General features: G+C 40.5%; 1 protein-coding gene across 1 annotated transcript in view; it reads left to right on the top strand.

Moving 5' to 3' along the window:
* Positions 1-18,722, top strand: part of NAPG (NSF attachment protein gamma) — a 45,760-nt gene extending 27,038 nt beyond the window's left edge. Inside the window, exons 8-12 of the mRNA XM_068237165.1 lie at positions 556-626; positions 3,121-3,199; positions 4,417-4,496; positions 16,938-17,067; positions 18,174-18,722. Coding sequence (XP_068093266.1) covers positions 556-626; positions 3,121-3,199; positions 4,417-4,496; positions 16,938-17,067; positions 18,174-18,323 — 510 coding nt within the window. The 3' untranslated portion in view covers positions 18,324-18,722. The remainder of the gene's footprint in view (positions 1-555; positions 627-3,120; positions 3,200-4,416; positions 4,497-16,937; positions 17,068-18,173) is intronic.
* The last annotated feature ends 5,441 nt before the right edge of the window (positions 18,723-24,163 follow it).

Raw genomic sequence — 24,163 nt, 5'->3', positions numbered from 1 at the left:
TATTAATTATTTTTTTTCTGTGAAAGTAGTTGCAGTTCATGTTTAAAAGATACGGCTACAATCTCCTGCAGCTCAAAGTCTCTGCTCTAGTATAACTACTATGCACTTGCTTTATTCTAGCAGTACAAACCTCGCCACACATTCCGAAACATTTCAGCCAAAGTATCATGTGTTAAGTGGATTATAGCTCTTTGTTATAAACTGGTAACTCTATAACTATTGAGTCTTATTTCTATAACATAAATATCTCATATTAGCTAATATCTAGCATTTTGATTCTGCATCTTTTATTATTTTTTTTAAACATGGAGGAGAGCGCGGCTACAAGACCATGTTCGCCAAGCTTTTTGTCGGATATGTTCAGAGCGGTGGTGGTCTGGGGCTCTAGTGCTGATAGTGATTGTGCTAGGCTCTGTGCTGTCTGATTTTCACATATTAATGGAAAAACAAGTGGAGTTTCATTCAGTAACAACAGAATTCTCCTCGGTTAACTGACATGACTGAGCACTTGAGATGTTATCTGACTTTTGTAAAGTACCTATATTCTTCTTTTAGAATGAAGATCGTTTACGTCAAGCTGTGGAACTTCTCGGGAAGGCCTCAAGGCTTCTAGTGAGAGCTCGACGGTAATGTGTTTAAATAGTCTTACGTTAGAGGATGTTATTTACAGTTTTAGCCACGTTAGCTGACAGTTTGATGAACCGGTTAAAGAGGTCCCTCAGTGTAAATTACACATTCAATCGATCATCTTCTAATATAAATGGAAAACAAAAATGTGTCTTTCTTAAAACAAAGTATTTGCAATAATTCAGGTTGGAGTGAGCTTGAGATGTCTCCCAGGGCATCACTGCTGAATATATGCAAATTAGCCATTATTGCCCCTGTCGGCTAAACTCACCTCCAGATCCGCTGGAATGCAATGATGTGTCAGCTTTTTAATATTACAGAGCCACACTAATCCAACAGAGATACAGACTCTTTCGGACTGATTGATCTTCACCAGTGCTTGTCATGGATTAATGTGGCTCTATGGAGTAGGACTTGAAACACCCAGTTTCAGACTAACCAGCAAGCTCATGATGAACCAGAACTCACGAGTGTGTCAGGGGATACAATGGACCAAAAAGCCCCCTTATTAGAATGCTATGGAAAACAAAAATGTGCTTTCATAAAACAGAATGTATTTGCAATAATTTGGGTTGGAGTGAGCTCCGAGATGTCTTCCAGTGCATCACTACTGAAATATGGTCCATTGTAGCCCCTTACACACTCCAATGAGTTCTGGTTCACCATGAGCTTGCTGGGTAGTCTGTAACTATAATATAATAAGTTATAACAAACTGCTGGGCCTTTTTCTTATTAATCCCTGCCAGAGCCCCATGTCTGCCGGCTTCCATCACGTAGCTCTGTCCACTTATGGAAAAGGGCCTCGGCACTTTCTCTATCTTGAGTACAGTGAAGGTGATCTTTAAAGAGAATCTGCGATAAATGTCTATGCTGTATTTATATTTACCTGGGGCTTCCTTCAGCCCCGTGAGGTGTGTGGGGTCCCTCGCCGTCCTAGTCAGCCCCTCCATTCTGCCGCTATCTCCTCCGGTAATTTGGCCGGGTGCACTTTTCTGTGCAAGCTTTGCTTGGCCACACACACAGGCACAGAAAGCTCCTGGGGCAGAGCATGATTGGCCATGACGGACCAGATTACCGGAGGAGATAGCAACAGAACATTGGTGCTGAAGAGGGAATGAGGGACTCCATGCACCTCATGGGCTGGAGAAAGCCTCAAGTTAGTATAAATACAGCAAAGGCATTTATCTCTGGTACACTTTAAGTGCATCTATTTGGTTTTCAAAAAGCATAAGTTATGCTATTAGCGTGAACCGTGGTACATTAATCCTTATTAGTAGCCGCATGTTACCATAGCAACTGTCACTGTACTTGAGTACAGCAGGTCTCACTAATAGTATATCCCACAGTACTTCTTGGCTGAAGTAAGGGTAATATTGCCATGTGCTGTCTGTGCATGGCAATGTTACTGCTGTTATGTGCATCAGCCCCATAATCACATCTAGATAAGGATGACTTCACTTTTTTCCCCAGGTGATTTTTTTCACGCCTTGTCAATAAAATGCCTTCTAAGCCACCAGTATGCACGAAGATACTCAAAATAAATTTGAAAGTTTTCAAAGTACTTTTTTACCTACTTTCTGGTACTTTTTCAGTTAAAACACATTTTAAAGAGAAGATGGAAAATGATCTTCTAGTGAAAAAGTTAATTGCATAGGGGTCAGGATCTGCTTACCACCCACCATATAAGTAAAATTAGTAAGGAAGTGTTATTTATCTGTTGATGTGGGCACTTAGGAGTTAAATTCTATGTTTGTTAAAATAATAATCAAACACCATTTTCTATGTTTAATGCAACACATTATTTTATTCTGCATACCTTAATTCGGGGCTCACAGTCACACAGCCTATCTATCTATCTATCTATCTATCTATCTATCTATCTATCTATCTATAGTCCCTCCTTAATCGTTACACCTTGGGGTAGCCATGTTGCTGCTAGTAATTCAGTTAGTGCAGGTGTTAAAATAACTAGCAGGACCTTAAGCTTTGTGCTGCTGATTTGTCATGCAGGAAGATAACATAACAAACACAGTATACAGATCCCTGGCAAGAAAAGTGCAGTTTTTTGCTTACAGTTGGTTTTGGAAATTATAGCTGGCTGCCAATGGAAACAGAAGCCATTTTAGTAACTTTAAATTGCAGAAACATTGGTACAGCACCAATACACATTTTTTTTTAATCAAGAATGGGATTTCACCAGCATGCTTTCTGTTGTGTGTTTATTTAGGTTCTCTTTAAAATGAAAGCCCTGAATTTCAGACTTCAGTAAAGTGAGGTCTATTAGAGTGTCTCTGGGTTTGTTGCGGCTGCTGTCTTCATAAAGTTGTGAGGGATCTCTTACCGCTAGGAAGTAAACCACAAAAAATTCACCCTGTTTTTATAGTTAAGTGGGGGATAGATTAGAGCTACTCTTGTGTCACGCTTTTCCCTCTGTCTGATTTCACTTTGTAAAGTTTGCTTTGTATTTATTTATCTCATATCTCTTTCTTCTAGGCTAGATGAAGCTGTAGGGTCTATTCAGAAGGAGAAAAATATGTATAAAGAAATAGAAAATTACCCAACATGTTATAAGGTATGGAGTGGTGTGAGGTGCACTAAGCTTCTGTCCGAATATTGAGCAGCAATGTATACTATTAAGTGGTATGAGCACTCCTCCCAATCTACAGTGTAAATTACTTATCTACTTGCTATTGGGCAGATCACTAAACAGATTAGGGGGTATCGCCTCCCTCAGCAGTCATATACAAAATAGTCCGTATAGCGCTCACTCCTCATAAATTAACAGTCCCAATTAGTGCCTAAAAACAGTCCCACAACTTCAACAGTTGAATCCAGTCACAAGTAATGTAAAATACTCTCACGATGTTGGTGACTGATTTAATTTACAGATAAGCAAAACTGGTATTTTTTTTTTCAGATGAATCTCGCCCCAATGATCTCCCTTCTTCCTGTATATGACTCAGAAGGAAAAAATAGAACACAACATAGCGTAATCCAGTTTTTCTTCCGGAATACGTCCCTTTCACCAACACCTTCCTCGTGCAACCCTCTTTGTGTATTACGCAAACCGTGCTTTGAATATCAGATAAAATACAGGCTCACCGGATTAAATTGCTGATTTAACCACAGATCAGCATAACAGGGTTAAAATGATCCTTCTTAGATCCCAGCATTCAAGTTTCCTCTCATGTATTTCCTCAAAAGAAAACAGGACAAAACATAGCATAATTCAGTTCAGACACTATGTCCAAACCACCATTCACTAAATCTGTGAGAGTGTGTGCACCTCTACATTCTTCCAAAATTGAGTGCACCCCTCCACAGTGGTCACCAACACTACTGTGGTAGAAATGCAAGCTCACCACAACAATTTGCTGACCAGACCAGTGTTCGTTTTTCTCGTATGCATACACTTCACAGTGTAGATTGCTGACAGGCAACCACTTTAAAGGCGTTTGAGGAACTTGACCCGTCCCCTCGAGGTAGATTCAGATGTCGCTCTCTTCAGAGAGCTCTTCTTGACACGCCTTCTTTATAGTTCTCACCAGAGTAGGAGTGCAGCCAGGCTATATGACTATTGAGCAGTAATGGGTGAAAGATTTTATCGTGCTAACTAACATTTCTTTGGGCAAAGGCCGGTAGGATGACTATATGGTCAATAATCAGCTTGGAGATTTTTATTGTATATTATGCGACCCTATCATTCAATTTTAAGATCTTTAAAAGCCAGGAAATAAAAACTAAATATATGTGTAACTGTTTTTTTTTTCTGTTTGCCATTGTGTTTAGAAAACCATTGCCCAGGTTTTAGTACATCTACATAGGAATGATTATGTGGCTGCAGAGAAGTGTGTCAGAGAAAGTTACAGGTATGTGATTTTATTTTTAGATCAAATTTTCATCAATTTTTGAAATATCTCTGGTCAGCACTGCTGATCTCTGCTTTATTGCAAACATAGGCATACATATATATTCACATATGTGATAGTGATTGTGTACATAAAGGGATTGCACATAACCTTACAATGCTGGAGAGGTGGTTGGCGGTGGGTGCTGGGCTGCCTGCCTCCGTAGAAGCGCAGGCAGTGCAAAATGGCTGTCAGGCTTCAGTGCCTAGCACCCACCGCCATACACCTCTCCACCATTGTACCGGTATGTGCAATCCCTTTATGGACACTATCACATATGTGAAGGTCCTGTATGTGTATGTATGCAATACAGCAGCAATCAGCAGTGCTGACTCTATTCTCCACTTCTTGCTTCAGAGACCACTTGTGCTGGTCAGAGCACACTGAATCTGCTCTAGGGTACAAAGTGGCTGCATACTAACTCCCTGCCTCCCTACTGCACCAAACGATGTAGTGCCAACACCTTCTTTGCTCTTTTTGAAATATCCTTCCTACACCTGTTAACGTGTACATGTACCATTTTGTTATTACTTTTTACTAAAGTGAAGAAGATGCGTCTCGTCACTGAATAACCGTATACTATCTTCTTACCGGTTTATAAGCTGCATATAGCTATTTATCCTCTAATCTCACCACGTATGATGGCAGCAATCTAATATCTGTATAAGCCACTCCAAGTACCGGTCCTGATATTTTTTAGGGAGAAAACTGATCAGATTGGCTAACTTCTTTAGTAGATACAATCTAGACCCGGAGATGGAGGGTGCACAAACAGAAATTGTGACTTTCATTTCATATGCTTTAAAATAGCACATTATGTATACATCAGACAATTCAGTCTAGTGCCTGGCTCTTCAGCAGTTTCCATTAATGTGATTAGCTGGTAGGATTCTTAAACTTTGCTGTTATTTGGAGTGATTGTTGCACAGTTTGGAATCCGCATTGCCAATTGATGGAATTTTGCAGTGTAAGCATTTTTACACGGTTCCTGCTTCTGTCCTAAAAGTGTTATTAGGTGCAACAAATTCTTACACAGAGAGCTTTTTCATTAAATTACTTTGTTTTGTTTATTTAATAAATCAATATTAATTCAATTGAGTGACCTTGTCTGCTATAAAAACAATTTAGCAGACTACTAGAGTGCACCAGTGGTAATGGACACATGTCTATTTCTGGGCATTGTTTCGGGGTCAGAAAACAGAAGTCAGCAAAATATTTTGCATATCTTGGCCAATAAAGTTTGAAATAAGAGCAGTATTTTTCCTTTGTCACTGCAGCCATAAATTCTACTTGCACACTTCAATTCCACTTTCCTGTTCGATATTCCCTCTCTGCCATTTGCAGCATTATTTCACTCTCAACTTTTTGGACCAAGCTGCAGAATCTGCTGTTTCATGGGACCTTTCATCTTACCTTTTCTGAAAAATTCTGGATGTTATATGCAAAACTAATATAGTATTGCCAAGTTATATCTGACAGCTGCAGAAGATCCTAAGGCTGGATGCACACTTGTCTACCAGTTTTCTTCGTCAGTTTTTCTGCATGAGTGGTATGACAGCGCTGCATTGCTGTCAATTGTTTTTTATGCATATGAAAATTGTGTGAGCTAGCCCAGTGATTAACATTAGTTCTCTGTTTTCCTGTGCAGAAAACGCACAGAAAAACTGACAAGTGTGAACCCAGCCTTAGCTTAAATTGTTTTATCCCTGCCTCTGAGCCCATTTGCATTAAAAGATTAGCCACAGCATGATAACCTTTAGTGGAAAAAAAATATTTATTACAGTTTATGGAAATCCTAAACAAAAACCTGAAGTTTTTACTTGGATTCACTTTGCTGGATGCACTGAAACCTGTGTTCACACAGGCTTAAAGTGGATCCCAGATGAACTTTTACTCATTGCATAATTGTGCTCCTTTCCTATTGTTTATAGGGCATTCCTCAAGCCAAATACTTTTTTGTTTTTGTTTTAATACTCTAATTCCCTATAAACTAAACAAGCCATGCCCACAGGTTTTCAGAGAGCCAAGGCACTTTCAGACAGTAGCAAGCGCTCAGTCTGGGCAGGAGGAGGGGGAGGTATTACTAGCCAGAGGTTTCAGAGGAGGAGGGAGGATTAGGTATTTTTTGCTCAAGATACAGATAAGCCTGCCTTGGTGTAATGTTTACAAACAACATGGCTGCTGTCATTGTATCACAGGAAGAAATAATCATATTCTAGTAAAGCTATTTGCATCTAGATTTGCTGTGTAAACTATCTAAACTTTAGATAAGATATATAGACAAGTTACTTGTTATAGTTAGTTTTTTCATCTCTGATCCGCTTTAATAAATAAATACGTAATAAAGACTTTTCATTGTGTTTATAAATTCTGGCCTGCTTTAACACTAGGCAGTCCTGTTTACGTTTCTTCACAACAATAAAAGAGATGAATTTCTCTTAAGTTCATTTCTCTTAATTTCTCTTCACACAATATGCTTTCTGGCTTTACTGGCATTTCAGTGAGAAGTCTGAATGTCTAATATAAACAAAATGTTCTGGCTTCTGCAAGTAAAACAATCTTATGAAAGTTTTTCCCACAATCCTTCAGGGCAAGGTGAGACGTTGCCCCACCCAAACGCAGGAACAAGCAGCACTTCCCCTATAAAACAATCACATGGTTAGTCCACCCTCAGTGCTGTTTGTTCCTGCGTCCAGGCAGGTCAGCATCTCCCCTGGGAGTTGGATCTGTGTGCTGGGCTGCAGGTTTGAATTCCCGTGGGTGGCTGAGACTGTGGAACTGAGGCAGTCTGGCCTTCTACCCCATGCTGGATACTTTGTGGGTAGCCTACCTTTCTCTCCCAAACTGATGGGGAGCAAGTGTGGAGGGCGCAATTTCCCCGGACTGTCGGTGATGGAGGCGGCAGGAGGTAAAGACTGCAGTGGCAGAATAGGCTGTTGGTGGCCATCAGGTACGCCGTGCTGACCGTTGGCTGCTGTGGTAAGCGTGCAGCCGTGTCGGCGGCTGGTCCAGGCGGCCAATGGTTCGCATGGAACTTCCGGTATGCGTAACTTCCGGCGGGTAAGCCGGAAGACGCTCTTTATGCCAGCGTCTCTATGGTGCTTCGGTCCCCGCCTCGTGTGACGTCATAGGCAGGAAGTTTAAAGGGAGGAAGCGCGGGCTGAGTAGGTGCTTTCATTTGAGACGGCGTTTTGTGCTGGACAAAAGCATGTCAGCATCTGACAAAACGGACAGCACCTCAGCCGCCCAGAAGGTGAGATGGTGGGGTCATTCTCTTTCTGTGGCTATATATATCTTATGATGGGAGTTGTATTTGCTCAGTATGTGCACATGTAGGAGTATGCTATATACTTGGCAATTGTTAAGAAAATGATTCTTAAAGTTACAGGGGGTTCATTATTTTGCCATTTGCTTTATTTTTCTAGGCAAAATCTGGAGAACCGTCAGAAAGGCCAAAGCCTCCTACTTATAAAAGATGTCCTGTTTGTAATATAAAAATTCCATTGCCATATGCTAAAACTTTGTGCCAATTATGTATGGAAAAAGTTTTGGGGGAACAGCCTGGGTCGTCCATTCAGGACACATTACAGGCTTTTAGAGAGGAAATCAATGCTTCTTTAGCTTCTTTCAAATCCTCCATTGTAGAGGCAGGTACATCATCTGCTCAGGTTGTTTCTGAGCCTGCTTTACCCGATAAAGATGGTCAGGAACCAATTGAAGGTGAAAATAGTTCAGAGGAATCTGAATCCAGGGAATTGGAGGCAGAATCTTCTTCAAGGTTTAAATTCCGCATCGAAGATACTGAGACATTAATCTCAGCAATCTATGAAACATTAGAATTAAATAAAGACGTAATTTCAAACTTGTCATTACATGATCAACTTTATAAAGGTATGGAAGAAAAAGAAGGCCTTGTTTTTCCTGTACATAAAGCTATTAAACAAACAATTGTGAAAGAATGGAATGAGCCTGAAAAGAGACTTTTGTTGTCTAAAGCCATTAAAAGGAGATTTCCCCTTTCGGCTGAAGATACAGCTCTCTGGGACAAATGTCCGAAATTAGATACACCCTTTTCTCAAGTAACCAAACAGGGGGATTTGGCTTTTGAGGATTTGGGAGATTTAAAGGATCCTATTGATAAAAAGATTGATGCTTATCTTAAAAGGTCCTGGGAGGCCAGTGCGGCTACATTTAGGCCCGCTGTGGCTGCAACTTGTGTATCCAGAACGTTGGAGCTCTGGATAAATCAATTAAAAGCTAGTATTTTAGCTGGTGCTCCTATGGAACAAATATTGAATTCCATTACTATTCTTACAAAAGCGGCTGCCTATTTGGCAGATGCGTCAGCAGAGATTGTCAGGTTTACTGCAAGAACGACAGCTCTGGTGAATGTAGGCCGCAGAGCATTATGGTTGAAAATGTGGGACGGAAACTTAACGTCAAAGAATAGACTTTGTGGAGTTCCGTTTACAGGAGATTTACTGTTCGGTCTAGAGTTAGATTTGGCTCTGGAGAGAACGGCTAATAAGAAGAAGGTTTTTCCGAAAAAACAAAAACAGACTCCTAAAAAGAGGTTTTTTCGGAAGCCAGCAAATGAGCAAAAGGAATCTTTTAAGGATCAAAGAAAAGGTAAAAGATGGACCTTTGATAGGTCTGCGAGAGGGGGATTTAAATCCAAAAACCCTGAAACACAGCCTAAATCACAATGACTCCTTCAAGGCGGTGGGGGGAAGATTAAGGTACTTCACTCTAAAATGGTCTCTGATGTCAAGAAGTCCATTTATACGACAACTGATAAGATTCGGTTATCGGATAGAATTTTGTCATCCTCCACCGTCAAAATTTGTGATCACAAGATCTCCAAAAGAGCCAGATCTGGTTCTAGAGACTCTCAGAATTCTAGAAAATATGTTAAGTCAGAAAGTGATAAGAATGGTTCCGAAAGTGGAACAAAAGGAGGGATTTTACTCCACAATTTTTCTTGTAAAAAAACAGTCAGGCAAATACAGACTGATCCTAAATCTAAAAAAGTTAAATCCGTTCATGAAAAAGAAAAAATTCAGAATGGAATCAATTTTTTCCGTGAGAGATCTTTTATTTCCAGGGGCCTTTATGGCATCACTAGATCTCAGAGACGCATATTGGCATATTCCAATCCACAGGCAGTCCCAAAAATTTCTGAGATTTGCCGTAAGAGTAAACGGAATTGTAAAACATTACCAATTCGTTTGCCTCCCATTTGGAATCACTTCTGCCCCAAGAATTTTTACCAAAGTTCTAGGAGAGGCATTGATTCCTTTAAAGAGACTCCGTAACAAAAATTGCATCCTGTTTTTTATCATCCTACAAGTTCCAAAAGCTATTCTAATGTGTTCTGGCTTACTGCAGCACTTTATACTATTACAGTCTCTGTAATAAATCATCTTATCTCTCTCTTGTCAGACTTGTCAGGCCTGTGTCTGGAAGGCTGCCAAGTTCTTCAGTGTTGTGGTTCTGCTATGAACTCCCCCTTCCAGGCCCCTCTCTGCACACTGCCTGTGTGTTATTTAGATTAGAGCAGCTTCTCTCTTCTCTCTTATCTTTTACAAGCTGGATAAATCGTCCTCTGAGCTGGCTGGGCTTTCACATAGTGAGGAATTAGAGACAGGGGCAAAGCTGTTTGCAGGAAGAAAAGAGCAGCCTGAAACTTCAGTGCATGAGAGATGCAGGGGGAAAGAAACACACAAATGATCTCTTGAGATTCAAAAGGAAGGCTGTATACAGCCTGCTTGTGTATGGATGTATTTTCTATGTGTGGACATACTGTACATCAACCTACTTCCTGTTTTGGTGGCCATTTTGTTTGTTTATAAACAAACTTTTTAAAACTGTTTTTAACCACTTTTAATGCGGCGGGGAGCGGCGAAATTGTGACAGAGGGTAATAGGCGATGTCCCCTAACGCACTGGTATGTTTACTTTTGTGCGATTTTAACAATACAGATTCTCTTTAAGACAAAAGTCAATTCAGATCATTCCATATCTGGACGACTTGTTGATTCTAGGAAGATCAGTACAGGAAATGGAAAATCATTTAGAGATGGTTTCAGATCATCTCAGATCTCTAGGATGGATTGTAAATTTGGAAAAATCCATGCTTATTCCAAAACAGGAGACAGTGTTTTTGGGAATGATTATAGACACAACAAGACAAATGATTTTTTTGCCACCGGAAAAAATAACAAAATTGATATTGGCAATACAGTCCTTAATAAAGGATCCAAGTGTATCACTCAGAGACATATCTCGAGTGCTGGGTCTAATGACTGCAACAATTGTGGCAGTGCCGTGGGCATTAGCACATATAAGACGGTTGCAGAAGTGTCTGTTGGAAAATTGGGACGGACGTCCCCAGACATTAAACTTAAAAATTACGATTCCACAAATGGTTGTATCATCTCTGCTATGGTGGTTGGACGGGATAGGCAGAGTTTGGAAAGAACCAGTGGAAAAGATCCTTACCACGGACGCGAGTGCGTGGGAATGGGGAGCTCATGTAGGGCACCTAGCGGTCCAAGGAAAGTGGACCAAATGGGAATCCCAAAAGTCATCCAATTGGAGAGAGTTAACAGCAGTAAAATTGGCTCTGCTAAAAGTACAACACGAGATAGCCAGCTGCCATGTGCTGATTCAATCAGACAATGTGACAACCGTAGCGTTTATAAACAAACAGGGAGGTACGAGATCCCAGTTGTTACAAGAGATGGCAGAACAGATTTTTTCATGGGCAGAAAAGAACATATTGTCCTTGAAAGCAGTACATCTAAAGGGTACTTTGAATGTGGAGGCAGACAAATTGAGTCGCAATCAGTTGCTGGCCTCAGAGTGGTCGCTCAACAGGGAGATTTTTGCAGAAATAGTGGCAAAATGGGGGCTTCCAGACATAGATCTCTTAGCCACGGAAGAGAATGCGCAGGTTCAGAAGTATTTTTCACTAAACCAGAGAGACAATTGTTTAGCGGTAAATGCATTCAACCAGAATTGGGAGTTTCCGCTGTTGTACGCTTTTCCTCCATTGAATCTGATTCCAGCAGTAATCAGCCAGTGGAGAAATTGCAGAAGGAAATTAATATTGATTGCTCCCTTCTGGCCAAGGAGAAGTTGGTTTGCAACTCTGAAGTCTCTAGTAGTAGAGGAGCCTTGGATACTCCCAAGCAGGTCAGATCTACTGTATCAGGGTCCGCTATGGCACCCTCTCCCAGATCATCTGAATCTGGCAGTGTGGATCCTGAACTAAGGTTACTTAGAGGATTGGGGGTGTCAGACAAAGTGGCATCTACTTTGATTAGTAGTCGCAAGCTGGTTACTAGAAAAATATATATGAAATACTGGAGAACATTTCATTCTTGGCTGAAAAATTCAAAATTTAATAGCTTGTCAATCCCAGCGGTTCTGGAATTTCTTCAGGAAGGCTGGGATAAGAGTATCTCAATAAGTACACTGAAAGTACAAGTGGCAGCACTTTCTGCTTTTTCTGGGTTGCCTTTGTCTTCCTCACCTTTAATTATAAGATTTTTTAAGGCCTTGTCCAGGAAGTCTCCGATATTTAGACCTTATGTGTCTCCATGGGATCTATCTATTGTGCTCAAAGGATTATGTAAAGAACCGTTTGAACCTCTGGAACATTGTTCCCTTAGATTGCTCACATTGAAAACGGTGTTTTTAGTGGCAATCACTTCAGCCAGGAGAATTAGCGAAATTCAAGCGTTATCTGTAAAGAATCCATATTTTCAGGATTTCCAAGACAGAATTGTATTACAAACTGATCCTAAATTTTGCCCAAAGGTTATGTCCAAATTTCATAGATCTCAGGAAATTGTACTTCCTACTTTTTGTGTCAATCCAAGGTGTGAGAAAGAGGAAATTTTTCACACATTAGATGTTAGAAGATGTGTTATGGAATATCTAAAAAAGACATCTGAAAGACAGATTCTTTGTTTACGTTGTTTTCAGGGAAAACAATAGGGCAGAGGGCGTCAAAATCCTCTATTGCTAATTGGATAAAATTGGCTATTGTTGAAGCATATAAGGCAATGCAATTAGAAGCTCTGGCTTCATTCAAAGCTCATTCGACTAGAGCAGTGGCAGCATCATGGGCCAATAATACAGGGGCTTCACCAGAACAGATCTGCAAGGCAGCCACGTGGTCAAGTTTCTCGACCTTTATTCGACATTACCGAATTGATGCAATTTCAGCTCATGACCAAGCGGTTGGAAGGAAAATTCTCCAAGCGGTGGTCCCACCCTGAGGTTGTATTACTTGTTAATCGTCTCACCTTGCCCTGAAGGATTGTGGGAAAAAATCAGAGTTAGTACCTGCTAACGCTGTTTTGAACAATCCTTCAGGGCAACGATCCCACCCGGGTGTTTATTGTCTATGTCAGATAGTAGCACGTATGTGGGTTAGTGGATGTTCACCTGTCGGGTACTTGGGTTAAAAGCACTGAGGGTGGACTAACCATGTGATTGTTTTATAGGGGAGGTGCTGCTTGTTCCTGCGTTTGGGTGGGGCAACGTCTCACCTTGCCCTGAAGGATTGTTCAAAACAGCGTTAGCAGGTACTAACTCTGATTTTCACTGTCTGAAAGTCCCAGAGCAGTATTTTAAAGAAGCATCGCATGAGCAATCCGTGCACATGGGGCTGGAGGAAGCCCCAGGTATGTATACAACTTTTTTTTTTTTTTTTTTTTTAATCTCTGGTACACTTTAAAACTCAGACTAAGGGCTCTATTCCCCAAAACTTCACATAAATGACTTGCTTCTCACGTAATTGATAAAAAAAATAACCTTCAGTACATTTACAAGCAAAATACACACCCCTCAAAGTGAGTTGTTCCAGATTTACTTCATTTCAATATTACTTTTCTTACATTTATGATATTATAATTTTGCTTTTTGGAAGCTTAAAAATGTAACATAGATAAGGGGAAAACCGAGGAAAACTGGTGAAAAAGCTTTGTGAATCATGCCCTATATGTTGTGAGGCGAGTCAAATAATGACCTAAAGGTGGAAATACACGGGTCGACCGGCGGCTCGATTAGCCGCCGGATCGACCCCAGCCGCGTGCGCGCGGAGCGAGCGGCTTGATCGGGCCAGCTGAATATTGTCAGCTGGTCGATACACGGTACAGAAATGTACCGTGTATCCCCAGCATAAGAAGCTACTGATGCAATGAGAGAGGAGAGGCTGGGAATATTACCCCAGAATTTGACTGGTCAACATTACCAAAAATGACAGATCACTCATCTTGGCACTGGCTGATGCTATTACAGCAAGAAGCACATCTGTAGTCTGTAGTTGGCATATATATCTATACAGGGAGTGCACAATTATTAGGCAAGTTGTATTTTTGAGGAATAATTTTATTATTGAACAACAACCATGTTCTCAATGAACCCAAAAAACTAATATCAAAGCTGAATATTTTTGAAAGTAGGTTTTAGTTTGTTTTTAGTTTTAGCTATTTTAGGGGGATATCTGTGTGTGCAGGTGACTATTACTGTGCATAATTATTAGGCAACTTAAAGAGACACTGAAGCGAAAAAAAAAATATGATATTATTTGTATGTGTAGTACAGCTAAGAAAACATTAAGATCAGATACATCAGTCTAATTGTTTCCAACACAGGAAGAGTTAAGAAACTCCAGTTGTTATCTCTATACAAAAAAGCCATTAAACTCTACGACTTTCAAAGTCGTGGAGAGGGCTGTTTTCTGACTTTTATTATCTCAAGTGTTAGTTAACTATTTACTTTTTCTCTGCCAGAGGAGAGGTCATTAGTTCAGACTGCTCTGAAAGAATCATTTTGAATGCTGAGTGTTGTGTAATCTGCACATATTAGAGAATGTTGCTGCGAATCTTCTAGTAATTATTCATAGTAAACAACCAATTCATTATATCATATATTTGTTTTCACTTCAGTGTCTCTTTAACAAAAAACAAATATATACCCATTTCAATTATTTATTTTTACCAGTGAAATAAATATAACCTCTCAACATTCACAAATATACATTTCTGACATTAAAAAACAAAACAAAAACAAATCAGTGACCAATATAGCCACCTTTCTTTGCAAGGACACTCAAAAGCCTGCCATCCATGGATTCTGTCAGTGTTTTAATCATTTCACCATAAACATTGCGTGCAGCAGCAACCACAGCCTCCCAGACACTGTTCAGAGAGGTGTACTGTTTTCCCTCCTTGTAAATCTCACATTTTATGATGGACCACAGGTTCTCAATGGGGTTCAGATCAGGTGAACAAGGAGGCCATGTCATTAGTTTTTCTTCTTTTATACCCTTTCTTGCCAGCCACGCTGTGGAGTACTTGGACGCGTGTGATGGAGCATTGTCCTGCATGAAAATCATGTTTTTCTTGAAGGATGCAGACTTCTTCCTGTACCACTGCTTGAAGAACGTGTCTTCCAGAAACTGGCAGTAGGACTGGGAGTTGAGCTTGACTCCATCCTCAACCCAAAAAGGCCCCACAAGCTCATCTTTGATGATACCAGCCCAAACCAGTACTCCACCTCCACCTTGCTGGCGTCTGAGTCGGACTGGAGCTCTCTGCCCTTTACCAATCCAGCCACGGGCCCATCCATCTGGCCCATCAAGACTCACTCTCATTTCATCAGTCCATAAAACTTTAAAAACATCAGTCTTGAGATATTTCTTGGCCCAGTCTTGACGTTTCAGCTTGTGTCTTGTTCAGTGGTGGTCATCTTTCAGCCTTTCTTACCTTGGCCATGTCTCTGAGTATTGCACACCTTGTGCTTTTGGGCACTCCAGTGATGTTGCAGCTCTGAAATATTGCCAAACTGGTGGCAAGTGGCATCTTGGCAGCTGCACGCTTGACTTTTCTCAGTTCATGGGCAGTTATTTTGCGCCTTGATTTTTCTACACGCTTCTTGCGACCCTGTTGACTATTTTGAATGAAACTCTCTTGATTGTTCGATGATCATGCTTCAGAAGCTTTGCAATTTTAAGAGTGCTGCATCCCTTTGCAAGATATCTCACTATTTTTGACTTTTCTGTGCCTGTCAAGTCCTTCTTTTGACCCATTTTGCCAAAGGAAAGGAAATGCCTAATAATTATGCACACCTGATATAGGGTGTTGATGTCATTAGACCACACCTCTTCTCATTACAGAGATGCACATCACCTAATATGCTTAATTGGTAGTAGGCTTTCGAGCCTATACAGCTTGGAGTAAGACAACATGCATGAAGAGGATGATGTGGTCAAAATACTCATTTGCCTAATAATTCTGCACTCCTTGTATATATTGAACAGTCTTCTTTTTATTTTGGTACAGGTGGTTTTTTTTTTTTTTTATCCTACCTCTTCATAGTAGTGTAAGAAGCTCCATGCTTTTGCATTTATTGTACTGGTTTAATTCTAACATTCCCCATCTACACTTTTGCCCACATCAGCAAATGTACTTGGACATAACAACAACGGATTCTGATTGTAAATTGTCTATTTGGGATCTCCGCTTACCAATGTTCCCATGCATTGTGAAGATTAGATTGTTGGAACTTTTTGTTTTCAAGGTTTTCCTGAAAATGTGCCGTTTTCAGTGTACTCCGTGAGCTGCTACGGACGAGTCATCAATATTGATTGCTTTAGGTACCTTTTTTTTAGTTGAATCATAAATATAACTTTAATTTGCATTTTGGTCAGCTGAGAAATATTTCACCAGTCTCTTAACCTGTGGATGTTTTTTTTTTCCCTCTGGCTCCACTTTGAAAAGAAAAATGAGTCCCTACCAAATCCGCCCCCCCCCCCCCCCCTTCCCCAAACCACTTCAGTGGTGGTGCCCTTCTTAGATTCTCTCCTGCTCCAATGCTTGTTCATCCTCATTCCATGCTGGCTCTATGTCTGCTGGAACTCTGCACACTGCATGTTATCCTGCTACTTACAGAAAACAATGGGAAGTAGAGAGCGGCGGGCTGTTGAGGATGGACGAGCATCAGAGCAGGTGAGACTGTAAAGACCTACTGCTACGCCCATACTTGGACACAGGAGGGGGTGAGGGTCATAGGCGAGGGAGGAAATTGGGCTCCCTCGCCAGCTTGAAATAATCAGCCCAGGCGAAGGAGGTGGCCTGGGGAGAAAACGCCTCCCTTCCCCTCCCGACACCCCAGGGAAGTGCTCTGTTGTGCCGCAACTCACACTTTGAGATTCTAGGTCTTATGCATATACAAATAACTTACAGTTGCAGGTTAGTATGATTTCCAACATACTATAATATTAACAAGAAATGAATGCCTTTCCTATTGCCAGCATTGTTTAAATTGTTAGATGAAAGTTTTTGTTGCTGTACACTGTGCAGTGTTGTTACGTACATTGTTGCTTTAGTATTCCAGGTTTCAGTGGGAGTGAGGATTGCACTGCACTAGAACAGCTACTGGAGGGATATGATCAGCAGGATCAGGATCAAGTGTCCGATGTCTGCAACTCGCCTCTCTTCAAATACATGGATAATGATGTAAGTCTACACGTGATCCGTATGATCCATATTTCATTGGCTCCTTACCCTGAGATTACTGTGGGCCAATTATAGTAATCATTCGGGAAAGTAAGGAAGGGGTGGCTTTGGTCCTTCATAGGCAGAGCCGTCTGGTACATAAAGGTTGAAGAGGCCATCACCATACCAGTATGTACATACTGTATATTTTGGGGGATTTTTTTTTCTATATTTGTGTCATAATTGAAACATTGTAGCAGGAGCATAAGTTTGTATTTCAGCTATAGTCTATACATATCTACTTGTTTAGATAATGTATATTTCAAATCTCAGCTAACTCACCTGCATTGTCTTAAAATATGTAAAAGGAAGTCTCTGATATCTGTGAGTTGTGTGGCTAAAACTAGACTCAAGGCCCTTTGCAGACTTTCAAAGCAACTGGCTTCAGCTTGATAGCAAAAGTGATACCCTGATATATGCAGCTGGTTTATCGAATCCACAGAGATCTCGGGGTAAATTGCTTGTCTTCAAAATAAAAATGACATCATTGTGTAAGAGTTCAAATATGTTTGGGGGGGATATATTATATAGCATTGGATACCCAAATAATTTTTATTCATTATAAACACAGTCTATATCGTGGCCCTCCAAATGCTTCTGATCCTACTGGAAACGTCACCACACCACACACGGTGCTCACTCACCTGGGAGGATTACAGACCAAACTGTCTTTGGACATTTAAAGATCATCTTTCTGGTCTCAAATGGCTAAATGCAAGCAGTTGATCCTGAATAGCAGTCTCCGCCCATACACCAGACTGCTATTCAGTATCAACTGCTTGCCGTTAGCCATTTGAGACCAGAAGACTTATCCTTAAATGCCCAATGACCGTTTGGTCTGTAATTTTGCCTGGTGAATGAGTGAGCATCGCGCAGGGTGTGGTGACGGATGTTTCCAGCAGGATCAGAAGCGTTTGGAGGACTAGGCTATAGCACCAGGCTGTTTTTATTGTGTCTATATCTGCATTGGATTAAGCACCAGTGCTTTTCTGGGCAGCTTCATTTTGGAAAAACAAGTGCACTTGTCTTACACGTTTTTTTTTTCCCTCCATTGTGTTCTGTCATAGTATGCTAAGCTGGCATTGAGCTTGGGTGTGCCTGGTGGTGGGACAAAGAAGAAGTCTCCAGCCACCCCACAGGAAGGGTCGGCAGTTCCAGCTCAGGGAAGCTCTCATGCTGAGGAAGATGATGATGAATATGCAGGAGGACTATGCTAATGCTGCACACTGTCTGCCATGAGTGCACATGTATGTCTCCAGTGTCTGCACCACGCAATGTAAACCTGTACCTCTAGGTGGATCTGTTATGTCCATGACTTGCTTTGTCCGTGCAAAACAGACACTCATTTCCACTTCTGCACATTCTCTCTGATAAGAGCTGCACCAATGCCAATATTTATCAAATGGTATATGGATCAATATTCAACCCCAGGGCAGCACAACTAACAAATACATCTAGAATAAAAAATTACTATTGTAGCATGGAACTTTATTTTGCCATTCAGATTGACAGGTTGCTCTAACCCTACCTGACTCTTGTTTGTACAAATGTGTTTGTTTTTTTCTGTAAGTTACTGGAAGTAATTGTGAAATTGCTATTAAATATTTAATGATGGAGCTGGATGTGACTTGAATTGCTTTTAATATATATTTATATACATAGCTGAATATGCTACAAACCTGTACATTATTTATGATTGCATGCAAGATCACTGTATTGCATTGTAGGAATAAAATGAAAGTTCCCATTAAAGCTTCCTGCCACTTTAGTTGCAGTAGCTGCTCTTTTTAAAATGTTAATACATTTCTGTATGTAGACTTGTAAAAGAGCGGTCAATTGAGATGCTTTTGTATCATTCTTAAATTGGGATTTAATATTAGAGATGATCAATGAGATGAAAATAATTTCTCCTTGCATTCAAATCTTCAGACTATAAGATGCATTTTTTTTCTCCCCCAAACATGGGGGGAGAATGTCAGTACGTGTTGTATTCTGAATATAGGAAAAGAGTGGTGCGGCCGCTGTACAGCCAGGGGGCTGTGGAGGTCACTGTCACCTCCGGTTAACTGCTTCGGCACTCGTCACACGCCCTGGTCGCTGGAAGAGCTGGGGACAGCAGGGGGGGTTTGTGACCCCCAAAGTAACCTCAACCACTTGGCACAGCATCTCTGATGGACGGAGCCGTCACTGGATAGGTAAGAGGGGGCTCCATTGTAGCTGGGATTGTAGTGTAGCTGTGATTGTATCTGGGAGTACTGTATAGCTGGCAGTGTAGCTAGTGTAGCTGGGCAGTCAGCAGGGGTTAGTGTAGCTTAGTGACAGGTTAGGGGGGCAGTTGAAACTGGACTAATCATATGACTGATTGCCAATTTTTTATTGGTTCAAGCTGCATAACATTTACATGAAATTTGAATGCAAATAGAAATGATTTGCATCTCATTGATCATTCCTATTTAATAAAATTTAAAGAAAAAAATAATGGAACATTACTGTAATCTTTAGGAGCTCATTTATAAAGACAATCTGACTTCCTCCCCCCCCCCCCCCATGAAGCTTTTTCTGCTGCTGTCGCTGTGTCTCACACATTATGCTGTTATTTCTCACAAAAATATTTCATTTGTTATTTGTGATATTTGGAGTATTCTGTTTTGTTTTTGTTAGTAAAAATGAATTAACAGTGTCATGTTTGTTACTATTTTCAGTGTTTTTTTTTTTGTGCTGTGTTGTCAGTGAAAGACATTAACAGAGAAATATCCGGAATTTACTATGTTATCCAGATAGTATATTCTGCAAGTTGCGTCATAGGGAAATCTTTTTTTTATGTTTACTGTTAAATTTGTTATACCTTAAAAGAATTAGAGAAATGAATTCACTGAAATGAAATGACAGTCAGTTGTCCAATAATACGAGTGACTGGAGAAGATGATTGAAAATGATGATCAATATTTTAATTTTTAATGCACTATTAAGCTGTGTTCACACTAGGCAAAAACCTTTCTGATTAATGGAGCTAATGGGAATGGATCGTGCACAATGGGGTAGTGGTTAGCGCTCTCGCCTTGCTGCTGGGTCCCTGGTTTGAATCCCAGCCAGGTCAACATCTGCAAGGAATTTGTCTGTGTGGGTTTCCTCCAGGCACCCCAGTTTCCTCCCACAACCCAAAAACATACAGATAAGTTTATTGGCTTCCCCCTAAATTGGCCCTAGACTATGACATATGCACTACATGATATATACTGTAGATGTATGACAATGGTAGGGATAAGATTGTGAGCTCCTCTAAAGGACCAGTTAACAAGACAATATAAACCAGTGTTTTCCACAGAATTTTTTTCCAGCCGGGTGGCATGAAAAAGTAGCTGGGTTGGGTGCGACGGGGGAATTCAGGGCTGGCGCAACTCTGCTTACACTGTAGGTAGAGCAGGAGGAGGCAAGCCGATGACAGCTGGGTGCTCACCTAAAGTAGCTGGGTGATGCACCCGGCTAAAAGTGCATGGGGAGAACAGTGTATACGCTACAGCGGTGCGTAAGATGTTGGCGCTATATAAATACGAAATAATAAAAAAAGAACAGACATGTTGAGCGGATCCGATGCAAAGCAATAGCATTTATTCACATCAGTCCGTTCATTCCGATAAACAGAACACAAGGATGTGCAGTACACAATGCTGGGGGGGGTGAGAAGCCATTGTCACAGAACATACTCGATATACCGGAAACCAGACTTCCCGCCAACTGTATCTGTGACGAAGCATCAGGCTAGTAGGCACGAAACGGTCATCAACCTTTGCTAGACTTGTCAATACCTCTCTCCTTCTGTGGGCAATTTTAAGATGATGAAATAAGCGGATGGTTTTATTACGGGTGTGTAGTGCCCCTGTGACTTTCTGATACAGTTTGCTGCTGCTTTCTTAGTGAGTTGCGCTTTATTTTTTATGAAGCGGTTTTGTGTGCCTACTGTACCCAATTATTTACTTCATGTGAACTCTGTTGTATTTGGATGCTATTTCACATTCCCACTTTGTACAAGACTTTTATATTCTTAGCTTTCATCAGTAGTCTATTTTTAGGAAGCAGGAGAGAAAAGATAGCTGAACTGTAAGTGTAAGCGAATCAGCCAGCAATGCTCGTTGGACAAATCAAAATACAATAGTTGTGGTAGGCAATGCTGTAACTTTTTTTTTTTTTTCCACATGCCTGACCATGGCAGGGCACAAGTTTATTGTTAGCATCCTCTCCTGTCTGCTCAAAAACGGAATAGAAAACTGATGCCAATAGAGCAAACTCATCTTTAATGGAGAACAGATCAGTTTTTACAGGGTCAAGTTGTTATCAGTTAGGCCTCTTTTAGTCTATACACTTAAAAACTGCTGCATTTTTAATTTTCCATAGCAATGCATTGTGAAAAAGCTGTTTAGTTAAAAATGCATGTAATGTAAACGTAACCATAGGAAAACATGGACCTTACCTTGCACATCAGTTGTCCTTTCAGTTGTAACTGATATAGTGAAAAAGAGTGAACCTCAGTCTAACTGCAAAATCTGTAAAGACTGTTTATCATTTAAGTATTTATATAGCGCTGACATATTATACAGCACTGTACAGAATATATTGTCTTGTCACTAACTGACCCTCAGAGGGACTCACAATCTAATCCCTACCATAGTCATATCTCTATCTATCGTGTAGTGCATGTGTCATAGTCTAGGGTCCATTTTAGGGGGAAGCTAATTAACGTACACGGGGAGAACATGCAAATTCCTTGCAGATGTTGACCTGGCTGGGATTCGAACCAGGGACCCAGCGCTGCAAGGCGAGAGCGCTAACTACTACACCACCGTGCTGCCCATTGAAATGTATGTCAGTAGTTCAGGGTGAGAGTTGCATAATATCAAAAACTGACATTCACCTTAGACAATATAAATGTAAAACTGACATGTTTAGTAGCAGGATTATAGAGACAGTTGTGTATTTCTTCAGTTTATTTTTTTTAGGTTTGCTTTAAAGCATATATGTGAACAGTATCCAAGGTTTTATATATATTTGCTCCCTCACAGTGACCCAGGTTAATATATAGTGTATAACATATAGTATATAACGTATAGTATATAGCAGTGGTAGATTGATATTTCTAAAAAAAAAAATATATATATTTCATTTTAATAAAAAGCCATACAATGGAAAACCTCCAATTCCATAGTCTGACAGTAGGAGGTGCTGTTCTGCCAAGTTTGCACCAGAGAATCTGGTCACAGCTGGGGACAACTGATAGATGTTTATGTAGTACATTATAGTATTTGTCATTCATAAGCCACTGATAGGTATTAATTGCTCTTTGTCGCAGTAACATCCTGCTAGTTACATTAGTTGCTACTACTACTTCTTCATTTTATGTTCTAGCTGAAAAAAATCAACTTTTTTTTTTTCACAGGCAACGTTTACTATGATAATGGACAAATCCTATAAATAAAATTTACATATGAACGGTGCAATATTCTATTTATACGCCCATGGAGTGTTTGCAACGGTTTTTGTTTTTTTGTTCCTAAATGTAACTTCAACAATTGAGTGAATAACACACACATTTACTGAGAAATGGCCATTGGCGGCGGGGGCATTTAATACTAATGCACATTCAGTGGTGAACAGGTGAGATATGCACTTGTTAAATCGTGGAAGAGCTGAAGATTCAGTAACGATTAGGATACCATTTTAAAAATACACTGGAGATACTCTTTAAGCACCTATCGCAGAACTGTATAGCCAACGGGATTCTTCTGACAATCAGTGCCAGAACACACATGCAGTATAATCTCGTTATAATGAACTCTGATATAGTAAACATTTGGGTATAGTAAACTTACCTCTCCAGGTCCCAGCCAATCTCTACTATAAGTCTATGGGAGCAATGCCTGGTATAGTAAATTCTAATAAAACTTCTGTAATAATAAACATGTTTTTTTGGCCCCTACGTGATGCTGACTCTGGATATAGTAAACAGTGGGAGGTGTATGTGTCATCTGTCAGTGTGAAACCCATGGTCTGCTGCTCTCTCTTCAGGCTTGTTACAGGTGAGTTGATGCCTGATAACATTTGTGAGGGCCTGTTTCCACTATCGCGAATTCGCATAGCCAATACAAGTGGATGGGACTGTTTCCACTTGTCAGGATTCCTTTGCGTTTTTCTGTGCAGAAAAAATCTGCACGGCAGAGCCATCAGAATTCGCATACCGCTATGCGAATCGCATACAATGTATTTAATAGGGAATTTCGTATGCGGCATTGGTATGCGAATTTTCATGCAAATTTGCATGCAATTTTGCATGGAATCAATGGAAAAGCACACAGGCACTGCCATGGTTAAATTTGCATACATCGCCATCCATGCGAAATCGTATGCGAATTTGCATGAAAATTCGCATACAACCGCATGCAAATTTTTTACCGTGGCGATTCCCACTGCACAAGTGGAAACGGACCCTTAGGCCACATACACAAATCAGACCATAGTCTTTGGAAAATGAAAAATCACAGACCAATCTTACCACCCTTCATGTAGTATGAGAGCCATACCTTCACAGTCTATTCTAGGGAGCTGACCTCCACATCAGAGAAAAATCTTTGCAAGATGCTGCACACACAGATGCTGTACAGACACAACAGATCAGTATCTGCAAAAGATCTGTTCCTGCCAAAAATCCATTCCTGCAAATTGCAATGATAGTATATGAGATCTGCAGATCATCATACACACATGATTTAACTGACATTCATCTGCAGATCAGATCCACCAGGATGGATTTTCAGATCTGCGGATCTGCAGATGAATGTCAGTTAAATCATGTGTGTATGATGATCTGCAGATCTCATAGACTATCATTGCAATTTGCAGGAATGGATTTTTGGCAGGAACAGATCTTTTGCAGATACTGATCTGTTGTGTCTGTACAGCATCTGTGTGTGCAGTATCTTGCAAAGATTTTTTTCTGATGTGGAGTCAGCTCCATAGAAAAGACTGTGTAGAGTATGGCTCTCATACTACATGAAGGGTGGTAAGA

Source organism: Hyperolius riggenbachi, chromosome 5, assembly GCF_040937935.1.
Source record: "Hyperolius riggenbachi isolate aHypRig1 chromosome 5, aHypRig1.pri, whole genome shotgun sequence".
In the NCBI taxonomy this organism is placed as follows: domain Eukaryota; kingdom Metazoa; phylum Chordata; class Amphibia; order Anura; family Hyperoliidae; genus Hyperolius; species Hyperolius riggenbachi.
Note: the sequence above shows the minus strand (reverse complement) of the source record. Positions and strands in the feature narration are given on the sequence as shown.